The sequence below is a fragment of the Ostrea edulis genome, chromosome 3 (assembly GCF_947568905.1).
Source record: "Ostrea edulis chromosome 3, xbOstEdul1.1, whole genome shotgun sequence".
In the NCBI taxonomy this organism is placed as follows: domain Eukaryota; kingdom Metazoa; phylum Mollusca; class Bivalvia; order Ostreida; family Ostreidae; genus Ostrea; species Ostrea edulis.
In genome coordinates, this window is record NC_079166.1 from 26,204,051 (window position 1) to 26,225,759 (window position 21,709).

The 21,709-nt window shown below is 34.7% G+C and overlaps 1 protein-coding gene and 1 long non-coding RNA gene across 3 annotated transcripts; one reads left to right on the forward strand and one right to left on the reverse strand.

Annotated features, from left to right (window-relative positions):
* Positions 1-3,948: 3,948 nt before the first annotated feature.
* On the reverse strand, positions 3,949-7,706 carry LOC125675063 (uncharacterized). Of its 2 annotated transcripts, none has more exons than XM_048912544.2 (2): positions 7,649-7,706; positions 3,949-4,605 (listed from the first exon to the last, which is right to left on the reverse strand). In XM_048912544.2, the coding sequence occupies exon 2, from the start codon at positions 4,595-4,597 to the stop codon at positions 4,028-4,030; it is 570 nt and encodes a 189-aa protein (XP_048768501.2). In that variant the 5' UTR covers positions 4,598-4,605; positions 7,649-7,706; the 3' UTR covers positions 3,949-4,027. The 2 variants fall into 2 exon arrangements, with proteins under 2 accessions (XP_048768501.2, XP_048768500.2); XM_048912543.2 differs by lacking the exon at positions 7,649-7,706 and adding an exon at positions 5,391-5,844.
* Positions 7,707-14,523: 6,817 nt separating this feature from the next.
* On the forward strand, positions 14,524-16,149 carry LOC130053306 (uncharacterized). The gene is made up of 2 exons (XR_008801851.1): positions 14,524-14,772; positions 15,829-16,149. It is a non-coding gene; the product is annotated as an uncharacterized LOC130053306 (long non-coding RNA).
* The last annotated feature ends 5,560 nt before the right edge of the window (positions 16,150-21,709 follow it).

A 21,709-nucleotide genomic window follows, 5' to 3' on the forward strand; every position in this document is an offset into this window, starting at 1 on the left:
AGATTTAGCTCTTTGTTACAGAAAGAGTCATATGCTACATGTATCAACGAATTACTTCTGTGTGATGATCAATTACTACAATACGTAAATATGTGCATTGTATGTATATACATGTATGACTGAAGATAGTTCACACTTAAATGATTCGCCCTTTTCATACTATCAGAAAATTGCCTGTACCAATCTATTGATGAGTGTGGCATCAATGTTTTACGGATTAAATTCCAATTACCGAGTAAATTATTAACAATCCCTGTATCTGACAGACTAACAGTCGTTAATTGTCCTTTTTGGCGACACTGCAACTAAATATGGAGGACTTTCTGACAATGATCTATATAAATGTTTACCAGAATCCTTCGTAAAACATATATTGGATGGTGTCACATAGCGCCATCTGCAGTTCATTAATCTGTGACGTCAGATAAGGAAGTTCTGCTAGGGATGTTTTTTCTTTCGTTTATTGAGAGAAACATTTCAAATTGGGCAGATGCCAAACTCTAAATGCTCTTTTGGTTTTTTTTTTCTCTTTCCCTTAATTGTCTTCTGTAAAATTAAACCAAACACCCTGAAGTACAAAAACGATCATTTACTGCCTATAGGAGTTATGCGATTTGATCACTGTTCGTTATATTTGCCTTTCATAAAGTCATCGAATGAGAGTAAATCTTCCTTTTTACCAGCAGATACTTGATCGCATGAAAACCTTTCAACCCTGAAGAAAATATGTATATTGATTTATTTCTAGACCATCCTGCCAGTGCTATTTTGGTTTCAGTTTCCTGTCAGGGGGTCCATTTAAGAAGCCAATTTTAAAAAGTAAGACCACTTTCAATAACTATAAAGTGTTTCGATTAAACTGCACCATTTTATGGTGAAACACATCACGAGAAATGATAAGTGACGGGCTCTCACACGGAGATCAGCTGTTTTTCTGCCATCGCTCTCCGTGCCAATTACGGACTATTTCCTTCAGTTTTGGTTTTACGACTCCATCGTTCTTAACTTTCTGTTTTCGTTAAAATACCGAACGAGAAGCGGCTTTCGTTTAGTGTACATTACAATATGAAAATTAAATTCATTTGGACACGGAATAAAAACATCCAAACAGATGAAAATCGTGAGACTTCGCGGCTGCCAAGTGTAATATTATGGGCATGGCATCATAATTTCGAGGAGTAATGAAACCACAAATTGAATAATTGTCCAATGATTAGGGATTGTAGATCGTCGATATTGCTTGAACTCTCTAGCTTCAACCGACGAACCGTCTACTCAATGTCAATATATCAAAACCAATATGTGGTATGAACTGTCTACAATTCACTAACCAATCTGTGGTATGAACTGTCTACAATTCACTCAAAAATGTTTGTTTACGGCGCTATATATACTTATAACTAATCAGTCAATGATTATTTTTGAAATTATGAAATTACTCTGGCATGAATATTGCATGAGGATCACCGACATGAAAAATAAAAAAAATATATAGCTGTACACTCCATGGCCTACATACACGTGTTCATGTACCATGAAAATTTTAAAAAGTTGACCAATCTACGTATATATTAGCGTTCTGTTTACATGTATGTGCATTGTGTTGAAAATATCCTTGTAAATTAATTGCACTACAGGCCAGTCGATCTGTCGTAGGCACTGAACAACCAGATTTGCTTTATTGTCAGAGAACGCGATTGGTTGGTTTGGGATTGTGACGTGACAAAGCAGTCAAAGTTACAATGCTATTTTTGGAATTCTAGGTTGTGCTAAAGAGAATAGTGGAGTATCGATGTCCATGAAAATATAGAACTTACTTATGACCGATGGTTTTTTTTCTTTTTTTGTTTTGTTTTTTTTTGTTTATTGTAAAATTACGATGGCGAATGATTAAGCTGCTTTTGTGTATACATTAAAACATTTTTCTCCTGTAAGTAACGATCCAATATTTGAAACAAAATTGATGACAAGCAAACGCGCACGTTATCAAAATTGGAACTTTCAACAGCGCTCATGAATATACTATATTAACAAAGAACGACAACTCCAACTTTGAACTTAGGATTCTAATAATGTGACAAAAATATGAAGAAAATATATTAATAAAACGGTTTTTAATTTCCTATAATTATAGCTATAAAACGTTGACCTGGTGACATTTCTCGATTTCTTATGTTTTAGAATTGGGAACATCTTGTATATTACAAACTTTTACAGTGTCCCATCTTGCTGCGCGTGTCAGTAATGCACAATATGTATGTATAGAATACACCGAGAGACAAATAAATTTATGCAATGACTTTCATTTTTACGAAATGCATATGATATCATAATAGAATTAATTCTTATACCATATTCGTAATAATTAATTTCTACATTATACATTTTTCAGTACCTGTGCAACTGCACTAATTGTATGAGAAGACAGGGCTATAAAATAAACATTCGAAAATCATACATCAAATTAAGGATTGGAATGGCTAGGTTTTGCTTGGTCAATCTAGCCGTATATTAAAGGAAATAAACCTATATCTACAGTGACATTCAAATATCAACTCAATAAATCAATCAATTGACAAGGTTTCTGGTTTTGTTGGAAATTATCTAAGGAAACTCTTATTCCTACTCATATATTTCCAAAGATTCTTTTTTCAATTTTGATGAGTCACATGTATTAGAAGAAAAGTCATAGTAAAACGAAGCAGTGTTTTATCAATACAATATTTAAACAAAATGTACCACGTGGTCTACATATTCTGCACATTGTATATAGTCCAAAATAAATACAATTATACACGGTTACTAAGTTGCTTCGTTTGTTTAATTACTATTGCAATATTGTCTCTGTAAAAGTATCAAAATATCGATATTTAATAAAAATGATTCACTGTAAGTGTTAGTAGTAATCAGATATGACTTCTAGCAAGCTTTTCTCGTGATGTGCTCGTTTTCACAATGGTCTGCACAAGGTAAAAAAGATAGATGTTTTTCTCAAAAATGTGTTTTCTCCTCCAAAGTCATGTCAATTGTCCAAATATTGAAAACTTGAGAGTGTCTACAAAACTTTGTGTTAATTCTCACAATATTTTCTTCCTTCTTGATTAAATATTAAGAACTTTTGAAAATTAAATCAAATAAACGCCTTTTAGAAATGTGTGTTTTCCAATCTATTTTTCTTTCTTTTTCTTTTTTTTTTTTTTTTTTTTTTTTTTTTTTACTTTATTGGCATGCGGATATAATTTGTTAGAGCTATGTAATTTAATTTGAATATACATACATAAAAATTTACGATCCGCAAATGCGACTTTTGAAGATAAAGAAACAATTACCACAATAATTAGTATTGGATTTTTATGCATTATGAATATTACACAAACATTGACAGGTCTGGAACTTGTCAAAATATAAAAAGTTATGTTATTTGCACGTTTTTGTTAATGACAAGGGGTCATTGAATTAGATATAATTTGATTAATGTCTTATTGAAATACATTTACATAGGCGGAAATTCCCTGAATTATTGCTGAAGTTTTAAGCAAATTCCAATTAGTTAATTAATAATTGAATCTTTAAACGCAAAATTGGACACATGTATTAATTTACTAATTTTTAATATATTTTCATTAACGTAATAAAATTGCCTTTATGTAAGTATGTGTAAATTATAATGGACATAATTCATAGACATGTTAAAATATTGTTCTATTCACATTGTGTGAGTTACGCCGTTGTCTGTGTGAAGTAATTGGAAATTTAGAAAGATTTACATCCATTAAGAACCCATGACAATGTGGTGTAGCATTATTTCACTTTTGAACAAATAACGCACCTGCTATTCAACTCTTAAGGATGATGAATCAGCACAATTTTCAGCTGTTAGATTAATCATGTTCAGGAATAGAAAATGAACGCGGTTAGGATATAAATGAAATAGACAGAACACATGTCCCTTACAGTCTAAATGTATTTGAAAATAAAATAAATAACAGTAGAAATATATTAACACGACATGATGAAGCCATCCACTTTAAGGGGTACTAACACAGCATCCGTTATAACAGGTCTCTTTTTCCCAGCAGTCTCCTATGCTTGAACAATAGTAATACTCTGCACAGTTTCTCTGACCGGCGGGTGCGTGTCCTGTGTTTTGAGGTGGCGCGTGACCCATGTTTGGAGATTGTGCATGACCCACATTTTGGTGAGGTGCGTGACCCACATTTTGGCGAGGTGCGTGACCTGCATTTTGGTGAGGTGCGTGACCCGCATTACGAGAACCTGCATGACCCATATTTTGCGTTGGCATATGTGCATTGTTGTGAGCCATGCCATGTGAGGGTCCGTGGTGAAAACTTGGGGGCGGTGTTGTGGTAACGGGGCTCTTCTCGCAGCATCCAGATTCTTTGCCACAGTGTTCGTCCTCATAACACTGGTATTCACCATTTGAAAAACAATAGTACTCCGGGCCTGGACAAGTAGCGTTCACACAACATCCGTGAAGACACACCTCTTTTTCATAGCAGGGATTTGCATCAGTGCATTCATAATAGGAGTCATAACAATGGCTGACGGAGCTCATCGTGGTGGTTTGTATTGGCATGTGTGCACCTATAAATAGAAATAAAACATGTAGTGTATAATCTTTAAATAGAAATAAAACATCTAGTGTATAAGTTATAAATAGAACTAAGCATGTAGTGTATAACTAAAACAGGTAGTGTATAATCTATAAATAGAACTAAGCATGTAGTGTATGGCTTATAAATAGAACTTAACATGTAGTGTATAACTTATTGATAGAAATAAACATAAGTATGTAAACTATTATTGGAACCAAAACACGTAGTGTATATAGTCTATAAATAAGAACATAAAAATATAGAAATAAAGCATGCAGCGTGTAATCTATGAATAGAAATTAAACATGTAGTGTGTAATCTATACATAGAAATTAAACATGTAGCGTGTAATCTATAAATAGAAATTAAACATTTAGCGTGTAATCTATAAATAGAAATAAAGCATGTAGCGTGTAATCTATAAATAGAAATTAAACATATAGTGTGTAATCTATGAATAGAAATTAAACATGTAGCGTGTAATCTATAAATATAAATTAAACATATAGTGTGTAATCTATAAATAGAATTAAAACACAAGTTTATAACCTGTTCATAAAAATAAGGCATGTAGTGTATAATGTATGAAGAGAAAAATATAACCTATCGATAGTGGCCAAACATGCAGAAGCTGACTAAATTTGTGAAATCTGGAAATAAATCCCATGGTCCATTTATCTTTCAAAAAAGCAATATAAAATATATAGTTTTATCGATTAAGATGAGTTTTTCCCAAGGGATGTTTAAATTCATCAAGACGATGAAATGGCTTACCAGCAACGCACGAGAGCAGTAAAAATCCACACAGATATTTAATGTTCATTGTGTTCATCATGCTGACAATCACTGGTAAGTACAGTGATGTGATTAATTCTCAGTACAAATACTAAATAACGCGGGGTTTTATACGACTTTTATTTATGGTAATCACGCTTTGACCCTAAATAAATTTCATGCCAAAAAGTCTCCAGACATTTAGAGTTTCCTCATTGTTATTCATCATATACTGCATATTAATGAAGAAGCGTGTTGGTATTATGTCAGAACGAGAGTTCAGGTGAAATATCCAGAACTTGGAATTTCACCTTTAGAACTATATACGTATGGAGGTCTATAGAAAGGTTTGCTTTACTCTGATGCTGAACAGGAAACAGGAAACGGAAGTGATGTTGAATCTTCTGTAACAGTATATTTCAGACTTGAAATGGAGTAATCTAATGAAAACGAAAGTAAAACTTAAATATTGTGTGGAGGCTAAAGGTTAGTTCGGTGATTTAGAACTCGACATGTGGTATTTTATTCATTATAAAAGGTGTCATAGAATAGAAGCATTCCAAAATTAGAGATCGGTATTTTGTTTTAATTTGGAATTTAATCAAAACTAAAGGCGGTAACAATAAGCAGTGAATATGAGATCAAACAGTTGGCTTTATCATTTTGTTCTATAGTGGGCAGTCCGGAGCGTAAAGGACGGGGTATGTTGCAGTGTGTGACATCATAAACGTGTAATGTTTGTGTCTTTCTGGAAGCATTTCCTCAATTTATTGTTCATGCTTTATTTTAAATTTTTTTTTAAAAATCTAGTCTTTTGGACTTACCTGGCGGCATGTAATCGGCCACGCAAACTTATTCTCCGCGGTTGCGTTTCAATTCAATCAAAAGAAATTCACAGCAAATTTCAACATGGAATAAACACAAAAAAATAGTTCTCCTACTCTAACAGGTTTTGTACTCTCAATGGAATATGAAAAAAGGGTAACTGAATTTGAAAAAGCACCCTCATTCGCAGCAGATACATATACTACATGTACAAGGTACATGTTTGATTTACTGCGGAGACTCCGATAGTCATAAGTTCAAATTGTATTTAGGAGAACATATCTTTTGAAAATTCAATTTTCCCTTGTCTGCTTTATGCCATATTCTTTCTCAGTACTAATTTTACCTAAAGTTGTTAAATACGTTACCAGGTACTGTTCGGGTGTTGTTTCGTTAAAGTGATCCTCTGGCCTAAAAACCTTATCACTTCAAGAATAAACAAATATATTAGAAGACACGCAATAAACACAACGATAATGACAAAAAAGCTCTGGACAATCGACACGCGGCCTTGCCTCTTCAAATCCCGGAACCACGAAAGAGATTCGGGGTTCCCGTTTCCGGTAAAAATAGAGTGGTAATTCGTTCCTATCGTAATTTAGAACCCAGTTTCACTACATCACTTAACAGAAAGCCAAATACTGTATGAAAAGGTGAAGATGACGAACAGTAAACATTTTAACAACTCCTACATAGAGAATACAAAATTAAGAATATACTGTTTATGTAGAGTAATTAGGGATTGTGGTATACAGCGAAGCAACTTAAATGTCTTTTTTGAAAATTTCAAGATTACATACATTTTGGTATTGGATCTGTGAGGTACTGCTGGGGGGGGGGGGGGGGGGGGGGTCGGCTGACCTACAAATCTTATGTTGTCAACGGAATTGAGTATAACCTTTGTGAACGTATTTGCATTCCTTTGAAAGTATTGACTTGTTATTTGAAGAATCCAAATATGGAGTTTTCAAACCCAGAATACAGAATGAATTGTGTGACTATGGACGTTACCCAGTCACAGGTTCGGTACAACAGCACAGCGTACCGGTGACGATCCTTCCGATTTACGCAGTCAGTTCTATAAACTGTCGACTTAAGTTTATGACAAAGAAAACTACTTGAGATTCTCTATCATTAACTTTTTATATTTATGTAACAATATTCCTTAATCACCTGCATATGGTGTTAATGTCTCTTAACTGATTCAATAAGGCATACTCTGTGTATATTTTAAATCGAGGCAGGTTATTTACATATATGTAGATGTTAGAAGGGTTCCAACAGTCTTGTTTAAAGTCAACATTTCGCAAATTCTATCGTCTTTAAAATGAATACAGTTTACAAACGCCACCTGTCATTAGGCCCAATGCTGTCTGACATATTTCATACCAATTGCTTTACATACTTATTTCTACTACGGATTAATGCCTTACCTAGTTAAGATATATTTCCGACTTACGTTACAGAGAAACTCAACGCTGAAGGTATTCCATTTCTAGTTCTCGCACGAAATCAACATGTACTGATTAAAGATATAAGTAATTTATTTAATTACATGCATTTTTATATATCCTAAAAGGAAATAGAAAAGGAAATGTCATTACTAATGTAAGGAGTCTTTTCAACTGAGCAGTGAATACTAATGACTTTATTTCTTTAATTCTAAGCATGCATTATATGCATTGGTCCGTGTTTGCCCAACTCTCTATTTTGTATTCCTTAAAGGAGTTATGAGATTGATCGCTGTTCGTTATCATCACCATTCAATAATTATGTGGATTCTCATTCCCTGTCAAAGTTTATAATCTCCCGAGCTGTTAGATGAAGATGTCATACTGCAAAGCGATCAGTGTTAGAAATCGTTTCGTGATGTCTGTGTGTTTACAAACACACTGACGATATAGTTATTACGTCACAAGCAGACCTATTTTTATTAATCAGAGTAAGTAAATGTAATTTTACAAATAATTTCTGAAAATGCTAGAACAAAACGACGTATTTTAAAATAATGATTATTTTACGAAGAGGTTATGTATATAGGTCTATGGAAGTCATTTTGAATCCCATCGGTAGAGTACATGGATTCATAGTCCCGGCATGTCGTCCAATCAATTGCTTATATATTTCTCTACAGAGAGAGAGAGAGAGAGAGAGAGAGAGAGAGAGAGAGAGAGAGAGATTTTCTGAACAGTTGGGCATTTCAGAATTAAAGTAATATTTCATTTAATATTTACAATTGCTAGAAATAAAAACACGCAGACCAAAAACATAATTGCAGAGCAGAACCTGCAGATATTGTGGAAATAATTATAATTGGGGTGGTTTGCTTTTGAGGGGTGTCTATTGCAACTGGTTTTGCATAAAGATGGCCTTTTAAAGTCATATTTTAAATATTGAACAGAAGAAGATAAAAGCTTATATGTCTTCATGAACAATGAAAATGTAATCCATAAAGTCCGTCTTTATTGCTTGTTTAAACTATTTTTTGTAGCATGTCAAATGTTCTGATAGACAGGATGTCACGTATGTTTGATGTACTGTATGCATTTTAATGGATGTGTGTTCGTACAGTGTATCGCACAGAAATGAATGAAAATTTACAATATACTTGTACTTGTTCAATGAAGCGTGCTGAAGCAGTCTCTGTCAACGCTTTGTACACATTGCTACTTTTACAAAGTTCTCACTCCCTGATAATAATCTCGGCCCTGTTTTATTTTCAGCATGATTTTATCTAAATTTTCAATTTAGTGGAGTTTTGTTCATTCATTTTTTGTAAAATGACAATGTAACCATTTGATTATGTTTCGAGACGAATGAAAAGAGATACGTTCCGTATGGAGTAGAAAGCAAATACAAATTTCAGAATTCATATTTTACCTGTCAGGTATTAGTCATGGTTATAAGTAAAATATCAAGTGACAGGAGAAGAATCGGCATAACGTGGACAATTGAACAAATTAGAATTAGTTGTCAGGGAGATGTTGTTTAGAGGAGTGGTTAATACACTACGAATGCTTTACTTATTGAAAAGAAAATCTACATACCTTACCGTAATTATTTATCAAAATTGTGGGTTAATTTCATTATTAATCAGTGTGGAAAACAATCTCTTATGATGTTTTATAATTAATAACTGATGCAAACGATAATTTTCACGTGTAAATATAATGATGTCAGATCAACTTGCAATATTTTGGTAAAATGATTTATTATCAGGTTCACAATTAGTGCGACACTGGGTTGATTCAGAGTAAATACAAGTATGTTTGATGTTAGCTCATTAATTTTGTTTCTTTGCTATCAGCCTTACATGTTAACAGTTTGATGAGTATATCGGCTCCGTTATTGATAACATGAAAGGCCACACATAGGTAAACACGCCCGATAAGGTCAGTTGAAAAACCATGTTCTATTTCTTGGATATTTTAATCATCCTTTTGTTACAGGTCTATGTAAAATTATCAAAGTCGAGAGGAAACATTCCTTTACACAATGTTTGTCGTTAAAGGGAAAGGCAACTTTAACCACATTGTTGCTTTTATGAATAAAGTATTACTTTTTGATATCGTAAATGACAGTCTTTAACTCATTTTATTTCATTCGCAGCACTGTAAACATGACAAGTTACGAACAGTTAAGTTTGGAGCCGTATAGATTTGAGCCCTTCTTTCTCAAGAAGACATTAAGAAAAGAAGACGTTCAGTCGAGTCGCAGACCAGGCAGACGGTACACATTTCTTCATATAAATGTCTCGAACCTCAACTTACTTGTCATTACGCAAATGATGGATCCACAGTTTACATAGTATTTTCTTTTCAGATGACTTGGTTGGGTCAGGGTGAGAAAAAAAACTTTTTTCATATCTCCCTTTCGCATTAGTGTAATTAACTGCTTGACAAGAGGAAGTTAGTTACACTAATCAACCTATTTACAATGTATTCGTAAAATCTACCACTTGCATACCTTTGATGACCTTAGAATCTTATCAAAACCGGAATAGACGGTGTGACGTCAAACTTATTGATTTTTGTGGTCTTGAATACAAAAGAGTTCCACATCATGACAGCCTTTATAGATAGCGGGAATTTCAATTTTTGACGTTTTCAATTAGTAATGAAGCTTATCTAGGCCGTATATCAGCAGAATAGTATGGCAAATCTTTATCATATAATTAACCCTATCATTTATCCTGTAAAAACTTTTTGGGTTGCCTTTCCCTTTAAGTGAATACAAAGGTGAGCATAATGAATAAATTATCAAAAAAATTTGTTGTATTTTGTCCCACTAGATGATTTTTGTTTTCGTTTTCAAGGTCCTATTCGAATGACGCGTAACTTTCACTTTCACAACTGACAGTTGAAAGAGGAACAGTCATTTCCTATGTTAGATGTGATGGCTTGACGTGGCGTCGGTATCTAAATCCAAATGTACTTTAATATTATTTTTCAATTTCAGAACATCTTTCCAGGGTATATTATATATCGAGTTATGTGATACTTTTATACTCTCCATATTACCATGCAAGTGAATATAATGAACAGTGATCAATCTCAAAACTCACTGTTCTTTTCCTATAATGTAGGCATACATGGACCAATGGATGTACCAGAAGTGGGATCAGGTGACTGGGAATAAGCACCCACTATAGACCGTTCACATCCGCCTAGAGCCCTATAACTTAATCAGGTAAATTATGTAATTTGCAAATACAACCCATAATTAAATTAAATGTTGTCCGACGTGTTTGTACCGATTGTTAGACCATTCTTTACATACCGTTTTTGACTACGGATTATTCCATTTACATAATCAAAATGCTTACTTCTCCTGGGCATCTGATCCCACCTCTGGTTTGTTTCCTGTGTCTGCCGTACTCTCTTTGTAAATTCACTCTTCCTTATATTTAATGTTTCATTTGAAGTGTGATTTAAATGTATGTATGAAATCTATACATCAAAGGTGCTCAGACAGTATCCAGTTAATGACTAGGTTTGGGGTCAACACTGCTGTTTCGTTTGTTACAGGTATCAAGGCGGGTGTGACCGGTCGACATGGGATGCTTACTCCTCTTAGCCACCTGATCTCACCTCTGGTATATTCAGGGGTTCGTGTTTGCCCAATTCTCTACTTTATATTGCTTTTAGAGTTATGAGATTGATCACTGTTTGTTATTTTCGCATTCGAAGAACGGATCTTTTGCTCGAGGCCGTAGGAGAAAATATATTTGTCCTTGGCGAGAATATTTTTCAAGTGTATTTCCATTAAATTGATGATAATTCAATGTTGTAACTTTAAATTAGGGTGTTATTTATTGTAATAATACATATTTTGCCGTCATTGGTCAAATATTGGACAGATTGTTGAAACACAATTTCGTTGATGGTTTTGTTTTTGTCTTCAATTGAATTTAGAATGAAACAGCACAAACGGGATGATTTCAGCTTCTCCATCGTCAACATCGCAATATTTATGTAGCATTATTCCATTACCGCCTGCATAATATATTTCTATCTCTCAATTGATTCGATACGCAAACAACTTGTTCTATGTATGATCAGTATTTAAATCGAGGCAGGTTACTGACAAACAAGTTGATGTTACTGGGGTTCCAACATCCTCGAGAGTCAGTATTTTGCAAATTCCATGGCCGTTTTAACGATCTAGTTCGTCAATACAACCTATCAGTGGGTCAAATGCTGTCTGACGTGTTTCATACTGATTGTTAAGCCATTCTTGGCACACTGATTTTGACTGCGAATAACTCTGTTTACCTGATCAGGTTATAGGGCCCACGGTGGGTGTGACCGGTCAACAGGGGGTGCTTACTCCTCCTAGGCAGGGGTCCGTGTTTGCCCAACTATCTATTTTGTATTGCTTGTAGGAGTTATGAGATTGATCACTGTTCGTTATCTTCACCTTTCATTGATTACTGTTCTTTATTTTCACCTTTCATCTTGGAGACAAACTCAATTAGAATTTTTATCTGTTTGTGTTATGTTGTATAGTAATTGATAAGCAGTCTTTATTTGTTGTGTTTTGTTTTAGTTTCAGATTTTGTTTTGTTATTTGTGTATATTACCTTCCTTTTCGTCAGCTTCCTTAATCATGTATACTGCTATAGACAGTTCACAACAGAATCTATAATATCAGAACATGCATGTCATTTTTCTGCTTTGCTCATATGCAAATATATGCATAATATGATTAGCGTTCTAGTGTGCATTAAAATTATGTAAATTGTAGATACCATTGTAGATTCAGTTGATACCATAATTAACATTGCAATTTTTTTTTTTCATTTCTGTGCCGTTTCCCACTTGCCTGAGAAAGAATTTATATTTTTGGACTAAATTGTATAAATATCGTACAAAACAGGTTGTGTGGATCTTATTATTTTAAGAAAGATAACTCCTCCATCCGGAATTTCTGATGGAGGATTTTTGACAATATTTTCTATAGATGACTCAATTAAAATATTTTTATTTTTAAACTTTAGCATATATTTACTATACACCTGCAATTTCTACTTACAGTTTGCAAGAAATTGGTTGGTTGGTTGTGTATTGTATAGCTTGATGTTGTGAAACCTTTATTTCAAAAATGGTTAAAAAAGATTATTTAGGAAACACCATTGTCCCCGTATGGCAGCAAACTACTTGTGAGATCTAAAGAGTGGTCTTGTCACAAAGAATAAACTTAAGGAATATGAATGCCCTATGACTGGTCATTCAAATGTTATGGAAAGATTAGAGTTATTCATGGTAGGTCAAACTTGTATGGTCGAGTTAAAAACATTTGTTACCAAAAGAAAGGTATTGTCATACGAAATATACCTGTAAATTATGAATAATAAAAATATTGACCATTCAAACGTTATCACCAAGGTAATGTTTTTTTTTCAAAAGTAGGTCAAACTGTAAGATGAAGGTCACAATGTCAAAAACTTTGGTGCCAAAAGAAAGGTCTCATCACAAGAAATATGAAAGCTCTATCACAATCCGTTAGAACGTTGTGTTCAAGTTGAAAGGACTAACATACGGACAGGCAGACAAACAAACGGAAAGATCATAAACGAATCGATTACGGGGGCATACTAACTGATTACTAATCACAGTTGTTTTGGGTGTTGTTTTTAATTCAAGCATGGTAAACATGGATACATAAAATAAGGGCTATATTGTTCATGAAATTCAATTTTCATGAAGATTAGAAATGTTAAATTTTATGAATCTGAAAATATAATTAAACTAAAAGACAAATAATTGTTATTTGGGGTCAATACGAAGGTTTCCATTAATAAATAAATACTTTGGTACAGAAAAATACCCTAGTTCTGTTTTTTAAAAGGCGAAGGTAATGGACGGTGATCAAGAAAAATGTGAAAACAACAAACAACGACCAATTCAATATACATATGCATATATATAAAACGACGAATACAAAATTAAGAGTACGCAAACACTGACTCCCTGGAAACATGAGGTGGGATTGGCGGGTGCCGAGGAGGAGTAAGCATCCCTGTTGAAGGTCACACACACCGTGAGTCTTCAAATTTGATCAGGTAAATTGAGTAATCCGTAGTCAAACACAGTATATAAAGCACGACATTACAACTGGTATGGTACTCCTCAGACAGCATTAGATCTAATGACAGGTTATATTTGCAAAAGATGGGACAAGGTTACACAATTTGCAAAATGTAGACTTTCTACGAGACTGATGAAAACCCTGAAAAATGAATTTATTTGTCAATAAATGATCATGCACTGAGCAGACTCTCGCGAATTGAATCGGTTAAAGAGACATAAACGACATGTTAAGGCAGGTCATATTTCATAAAACTGCCTCAAAGAATACACACAAGATGAGACTGTCCCATTCATTTCACTGAAAGGTCTGGAAAGTTTACTGAATACCAGAGCTCCACCATTTAGCCACTTTTCAGTTTTCTGCATGGCATACTTTTATCCTGTGAAAAAAGTCAACGGATAAAGGAGAACGAATTGTGCTTTTGAAAATTTTAACAGACTTACATTTCAAAGATTACATAATTATATATTGTCAATAAGGAACTCCAGCATCTTTCTAATATCAACTTGAGAGCACTTGTGTGTAGAATCCGAGCGAAGATTAACAATGTATTATTGGATGACTGGTCACCAAACATGAAAATTTCCGAGTTTTATTCCTATCAAAGAAACACCTATCAATGATGTCAAAATTTCTTTCCCCTTCTTTTTCCAGAAATTACATAAACGTCATTTTTATTTGCATTGTAAATGCGTAAATAGCAATTAATTTTCTGAATCACCATGTTTCAGTTTAATACTTCAATTCAGTGATGTCACCAGAATAGGTAAACTTTGATCTCAAAGTTTTAAATTATGTTGAATTGGTATTCGTCATGTGATGTTTTTTCTCAAGAATATGCAATAATTTCCCCCATATCAGGTATATAAGGATTTCAAGTTATCTGTAAGCGTCACTTGAACTTGCTGATTTAAAATGTCTCGAATTGTAAGCATTCTGTTGCTCGGATTGATGTGCACATGCGGTAAGTTTTCATTTGTTTTAGAACAGGGTTACTACTAACCTTATAAATAAACAGGTCCCAGTCAGGGAATAACGAGTAGGAAATTCAACATCATAAGCAATCGCAGATTCATAATTTTGTCCGTATTTAGTGCATCCCTGGCGATCTTTTGTAGTGTGGGAGAGTTCAATTAATGTCATACCAGGAGGGAGTTTCCAATTAGTACTTTATAATCAAACCTGCATGAAATTAGACAAAATCCATTGAAAAGTGAAGATAACGAACAGTGGTTAATCTCATAAATTCTACAACGAAATACAAGATTACAAGTAGGGCAAATACGGATCCCTGAACACACCAAGGGTGGGATCAGGTGCCTAGGAGTAAACATCCCCTGTTGACCGGACAAACCCATCGCGAACTCTAAATCTTGATCAGAGAAATGAATTAATCCGTACTTCATATTAGTATGCGAAAAACGGCCAAACATGCCAGACAGCATTCGACCTCATGACAGGATGTATCAATCTCAGAGGAACGGAACTTAAACCAAAACAACTATAGTAAATATCAGATTCAAGACATATGCATATACAGTGTGTAAACCCACAGAGAAAACATTTTTAAATGATGAAATTGCATGATCTTGATCTTAACATTGCAACTGATGTAAACGAAAGTGTATTTTTCATGTTTTCAACTACACGTCAAATGAATCATGGAACTGTGAAAAGGATTTAGTTTCTAAAGTTTTCAAATATTTCATAATATCTTCAAACAGATGTCAACATACAACAATATCTTTATTCATGATAAACGCATAGCATCATCATCATCTATTACGGTTAAAGGTTTGGAGTTAACGCATTTGATAGATCACGTGGTACCCTTAAATTACGTTTTCGAGCTGCGATGACCAAAAAAAAAAATAATAATGAATGATTAATTAAGCTTGAGATCAAGCAATAGATATTTTGCAAATATCTTTTTATTATGTAATATGTCATATGATTTACAGATTGTATTATATGTACATGTAACAGTGATTTAAGTCAATCGTTTTCGTTTTTTCATCAGCCTTTGCGCGCTATCCACCAACGAAACCCGGCGCATGCCCACCCCCGAGTCAGGGAAACCCGTTCACCATCTGTCTGGCCCGCTGTTCTTCAGATTACAATTGTCCAGGCGACCAAAAATGCTGTAGCTTTGGCTGTCTGAGAGACTGCAGTCCTCCAGTTTACAGGCGTTATTGAAACAGACGATGAAATGAAGAATTGATTTCCTGACATTTACTGCACAGAGAAGGTCAAAGTTAGATTTCTCATTGTAAACATGCAATTTTCCTAGTTGCACTGATTACTGTGAAATATAAAAAGAAATAAAATATTACATAGTTGATGTTTCAAATTTAGTTTGTGTTTTATTTACATGCTGAAATTTTCGTATTGTGAACATCTGGTCAAATGTCATCACTTCTTAGTTCAACAGATAGAGGTTCATGTAAACTATGATGAAATCGAAATTTGGCTTTTTAATCAGCACATTCAGCTAATTTACAGCATCGCCTCCTGATCTCACTTGCAGAAATAAATCCTATTTGTTTATTTGCATACGGCCACCATTTTGAATTCTGGTAGATAAACATATAAGGAAAATTCGAAAATGTTCAAATAACTTTAAAACGCGTTACCCGGAGTAGGGTAAACACGGACCCCTGGTCACACCATCCCCTGTTGACTGAGTCTTATCTCTTCATCAGGTAAACAGAGTATTCCGTAGTCAAAAATTAATATGTAAGAACAGATCTTTAAATCAAAATAAACAAACTTGGATACAATACAAATGAAAAATATAAAATACAAATGAAACATTATACAATACAAGTTTTGAAAAAACAAAATCCAAATGGAAACGATACAATACAAATTAAAAAAAATATACAATGGAAATAGAAAATACCCAATGCAAAAGGATTTTTTTGTTTTACATGATTGTAAATCAATTTGAAAATATTGATATGCATGTACAAAGCAAATGAAAAATTATGAAATGCATATGGAACATATACATGTACAAATGAAAAATTATACAATACAAATGGAAAAGGTCAAATATTGTCACGTTTGACTTGCCATATTTCATATCATTTTCTGGGACAATTCATGACGTTGTATAGGTAAAGAGTATATCATTGTTCGGTCTCTTTTACACATTACAGAGTGTTTGTTTCAAGGTACGCTGAATGAAGCGTTTGTCGTAGCTCTGTGGCCTTTTTGTGCACCGTTGTTTTGCTATGTATTCGGTGTTTTAGCATTGTTATATTTTTTATTGACTGGACTACTTTGTGTCATGCGATTAGTCAGCCTGATTTAAACTTTAACTAGTCATTTTGTAGTTACCGGGTATTAGTCAATTTTCTGATTTAAGCCTAGCCAAATAATTGTTTTGTAAGATTGTGTAATATACAATTTATGCTGCCTGACGTGTTTCATACTGATTGTTAGGCCGTTCTTGCCACACTGATTTTGACTACGGACTACTCCGCTTACCTGATCAGGATATGGGGCTCACGGCGGGTGCGACCGGTCGACAGGGAATGTTTACAAGACTTCAGCTTGGGAAGCAACTTGTGTTGAAATTGTTTAAGAGCACAATTTATCTTCGTATAGACAAATTAAATTTTAGAGAACAGCATGCATTACAGGTATTAACAAGAGAGTTTCTGGGAATCATAATCCACGAAGGAAATTTCAATGGACTATTCAAATACAGGAGGGGTACCCGTGAACTGCTTGTAGTTTTCACCTCATTGAGATGTTAAATGAGTCGTTTATACGGGTTTTTCCAAAAGGTTCGTGGAGGCATATCATTTTTTCGTTATAGTAAAGGGATCCTGCATTTGTGTGAAAGAATATTTCAATATGATTTCATTCTTATTGTATCCTTGTCTCTGATTGGTCAAATTCCAATTGAGGAACGCAGGTTGTTTTTTGTATCAGCTGGTTTGGTCAGCTGGTTTGGTATGGAGACACACCCCCTTAACAACCAGAAGCCGGGACTATTTTTCTCTCTCTCTTTCTAAATGTACATCGCAGCACTGTTTTCAGCCTTCTATGGAATAGAAAGTCAACGTGTACAATAAGTTTCTTCGGTTTGATACACATATTGTTTTCTCGTTGTCAATATTAGCATCTACTTGTACACAAATCACTGTTGTAAAACATATTTCTCTGTATGATGGTCGAATAATAGATTAAAACAAATAGGCCTGTATTATATTCGCATTAATGATTTATCAAGTAAGCATTGTCCTGTTCATTTTGAAATACATTTCTGACTGGGGAAATTCATACGTTACATTTTATCACATGACGTCAGTCACATTGACATGTGGATCACAATTTGTCACTTGCTTATATATATTTTTTCTTGTGTTGGATTTACTATTAGCGACAGCGTTTTCATGTAGTAGAAGTTTTCACAGAGTTAAAAGCCGCAAATTGCATTTTCTGATATTTGAAGATTTATTTTGAGTAGGCCTAAACAATGCAATTTCTCTTATTTTCTCAATCTGTAGGAGATAAGCGACTTCAAAGTCGATCTCTAGCTTTGAAGAGCAGCGAAATACGCATTGTATGCATAGTCTACACATATTTTTTATCATGACAAACTTCACCTTCGATATAACATTTTGATAAATAGGCCTAGGCTAGGCTCCGTAGAACTAAGACTAAAGATGGCGACCTTCATAGCTAGACGCGATGCTTCGTTGTTGCTAAGTGAATCATTGCGCGGCTCAGTTGACTTGTATTTTTCCGAGTTTATGTACATTTTGATAAACGAAGATTAGTATCTTTGTCTCTTGCATTAAATTATAAGGAAAGGCGTTAATTCTGGGGCAAGTTATACGAGTATAACCTGGTTTGGGTCAGTATACTCTTTTTTTTTTTTACAATCCGCTTCACGGACTATAAAGGGTAAACTGACCCAAACCAGGTTATACTCGTTCGCGGATTATAAAAAAGCGTATACTGACCCAAAACGGGTTATACTTGTATAACTTGCCCCAGAATGAAAGTCATTCCTTAAATAGACCATGATGACGTCAGTATACAATTATCAATACAATGCAACAGTCTTTAAGTGTGTCTGCAGATACAGGCCAGACGATACAGCTCAGTCTCAAGCCATCGTGAGGTTTCTGTTGCGTTGCGATCTTAAGTATCCTTTATTTCTTATCCTTATAGTCACCTCTTACATCTGAAGCACAAGAAACACATTGACCGGTCGCGGTAGCTCAGTGGTAGAGCGTAACCAAGAGGTCGTGAGTTCGAACCCCGCTCGTGTCCTGGCCGCGTCAAACCTAAACGTTAAAATAGGCAGTGATTACTCATTCACCAAACGCTCGGCATTTCGAACATAACCTTAAAAACTGAGATTCCGTGTCACGACAGGCGTTGGCACGATAAAGAACCCTCATTGCTACGACTCTTAGCACCAAGCATGGGTCTAAATTTGTGGTACTTCACCTACAGCTGGTGACGTCTCAATAAATGGTAATTTTGTATGATAGCAAGTATCAATGACGCAGATTAATTTCTTCATATATTGTCATGTAAAAATTTGATCACCCATTTTCGCCTCATCTTACCCTCCAGGGTTAAATGATTTGAATAAATCGAAATCTACACTTCCTGATGATTCTTGCATATTAATGGGCTAAGCATGGTCCTGCTGGCCTTGAGAAGACGATTTCCCTATACATTACCACGTAGAACTGTGACCCTCTATTGAGGCCCCATTGTACACTTCGGGGCCATGACTGGAACACACTTACGTCTGCGCTACCTGTGGATGCTTGTATATTAATCAGACTGACCATGGCACTATTCCTCGGAAGATTAAGGGTTTTTTTTCCTTAAATATTTATACATAAAAGTTTCTTTCTCACTTTTCAACCCACCATACTCCACGGGGTTACAACTTGAATCTCTATATGAGGATGCTTGAAAATCAATATGACTCCTGCTGTTCTGGTGGGGATCCAGATTAGAATAGGTCCTTAGTACGCCTTGCTTGTCGTAAGAGGCGTCTAAATGGGGCGGTCCTTCGGGTGAGACCGCAAAATCCGAGACCCCGTGTCACAGCAGGTGTGGCATGATATAGATTCCTCCTGCCCAATGACCATAAGCGCCAAGCATAGGCCTAAATTGTACAGCCATAGACCGGCCGTGGTGACGTCTCCATATGAGTGAAATATTATCGAGAGTGGCGTAAAACAATATTTAATCATTCAATATCCCTCGGCGTAATGTAAAACGCGACTTCAGCATCTGAAAGCGCTAGCTTGTACTATGGATTGATTGGCGTTTTCTGCCACACTCAATAATTTCCAGGTATATGGTGGCGCCCAGTTTTTATTGGTGGAAGAGAAAACCCAGATACAATGTACCGGGGAAGAGACCTCCGACCTTCCGTAAGTAAACTGGGAATCTTTCTCACACCGGCGCGAGCGGGTTTCGAACCCGCGCTGACCAGAGGTGAGATACCGTGTGATTTTAAGTGCGATGCTCTAGCCACTCGGCCCGTTCTATGTCTCAAGAAGTTTTTTTTTGGGGGGGGGGGTGGGGGAGGGGGTGGGGGGTCTGTTTATTAAACGTTTACCCAACAATGGGTAAACATATAATGCCATGAAAATTTTTAATAAATATTTGTGAAAATACAGAAATTATATTATGATTTCTTTGAATTCATCCTTGTTTTAGATGATGTCGAACACCTTAGGTACAATGTAATCCCGGACGAACATCGAAGAGATCCAATTTGATGAGGATTTGGTGAAACAATACTTTAAACCTTGTTTTCATTATCTTAAAAAACCCATTTTTTATCCATCAGCAAGTGGGGAAAATGCTAGAAACGGCCCATAGATTGAGGATAACCATAACCAGAGATTGGATAGATTTATTCTGATAAATAGCTGAAACACCCCAGTAATAATAATAATGTCCTTTATTTAAACAGGATAGCACAATTAGTTTAAAAACGAGTTTACATTGTGGTCCTGAAAACATATATACAGACAGCAGTATTATACAGATACAATATAAAATAGTATATGAAGGTATGTTGTATACAAACATGTACGCTATTTACATATTTAAAACTGAAAATAAATAAATAAAAGTTTCCAATGTTGGGTAATATTTTTAAAATTCTGGCATATTATTCCATAACTGTGAACCGTAAAATGTAAAAGATCTTCTAAAATATTGTGTCTTTGCCCTCTGGATATATAATGAATTACTTTGACTTAATCTGGTAGATCTATTGCTAATTCATGAACATACTGAAAAACATCTAAATAACCGGGGGTAGACCATGTAAAACTTTGAAGACGAGAATGATAGTTCTATATACAAAATAGTCTGTTGTTGAAATAATCGCTATATGTCCAGCTAAACCCAGGAATAATTTTTTAGGGAAATCCCCCTTAATTCCGTTGCCATCCTGGTGTATTTTAAAAGAAGATGGTGGGTAATTTTTTTCCCGGATTGAATATTTTTTTATTTAATTGATAAAACTTCAGATTCCTGTGATATAACCGACCGCTTCCTGGTGGCCGATAATTCATCAAATACCGCTATACTGGAGTATAGTACATGTATACTGTCCTCGGCAAGGATATTTAAAACCGAAGATTTGCTAAAATCAGTAGGTTTATTTAGGAAGATGATCCATAGTATTTAGTAGATTACTTGACTGTGAATTCTAAACTCTCAAATTAGAAGTCACACTTTCATAAAAGGTTTAAAAAAAAGCTTTCGAATTACGTATGATTTTATATTATGCAATATTCACGTTTGGGATATCTTTTTGTTTCAGTGTGTATTCCGATATCTCGAAGGACTTGCAAAATACACGGTGCTTTCACTTTATCAGTAGGAAACAAACTGTC

What these genes read in the sequence shown, in the direction of transcription:
- LOC125675063 (XM_048912543.2), bottom strand. Translation starts at nt 5,451, where the DNA reads ATGATGAACACAATGAACATTAAATATCTGTGTGGATTTTTACTGCTC. An exon ending in ACTGCTCTCGTGCGTTGCTG is followed by an intron (nt 4,606 to 5,390) that starts GTAAGCCATTTC and finishes TTCTATTTATAG; the next exon opens with GTGCACACATGCCAATACAA.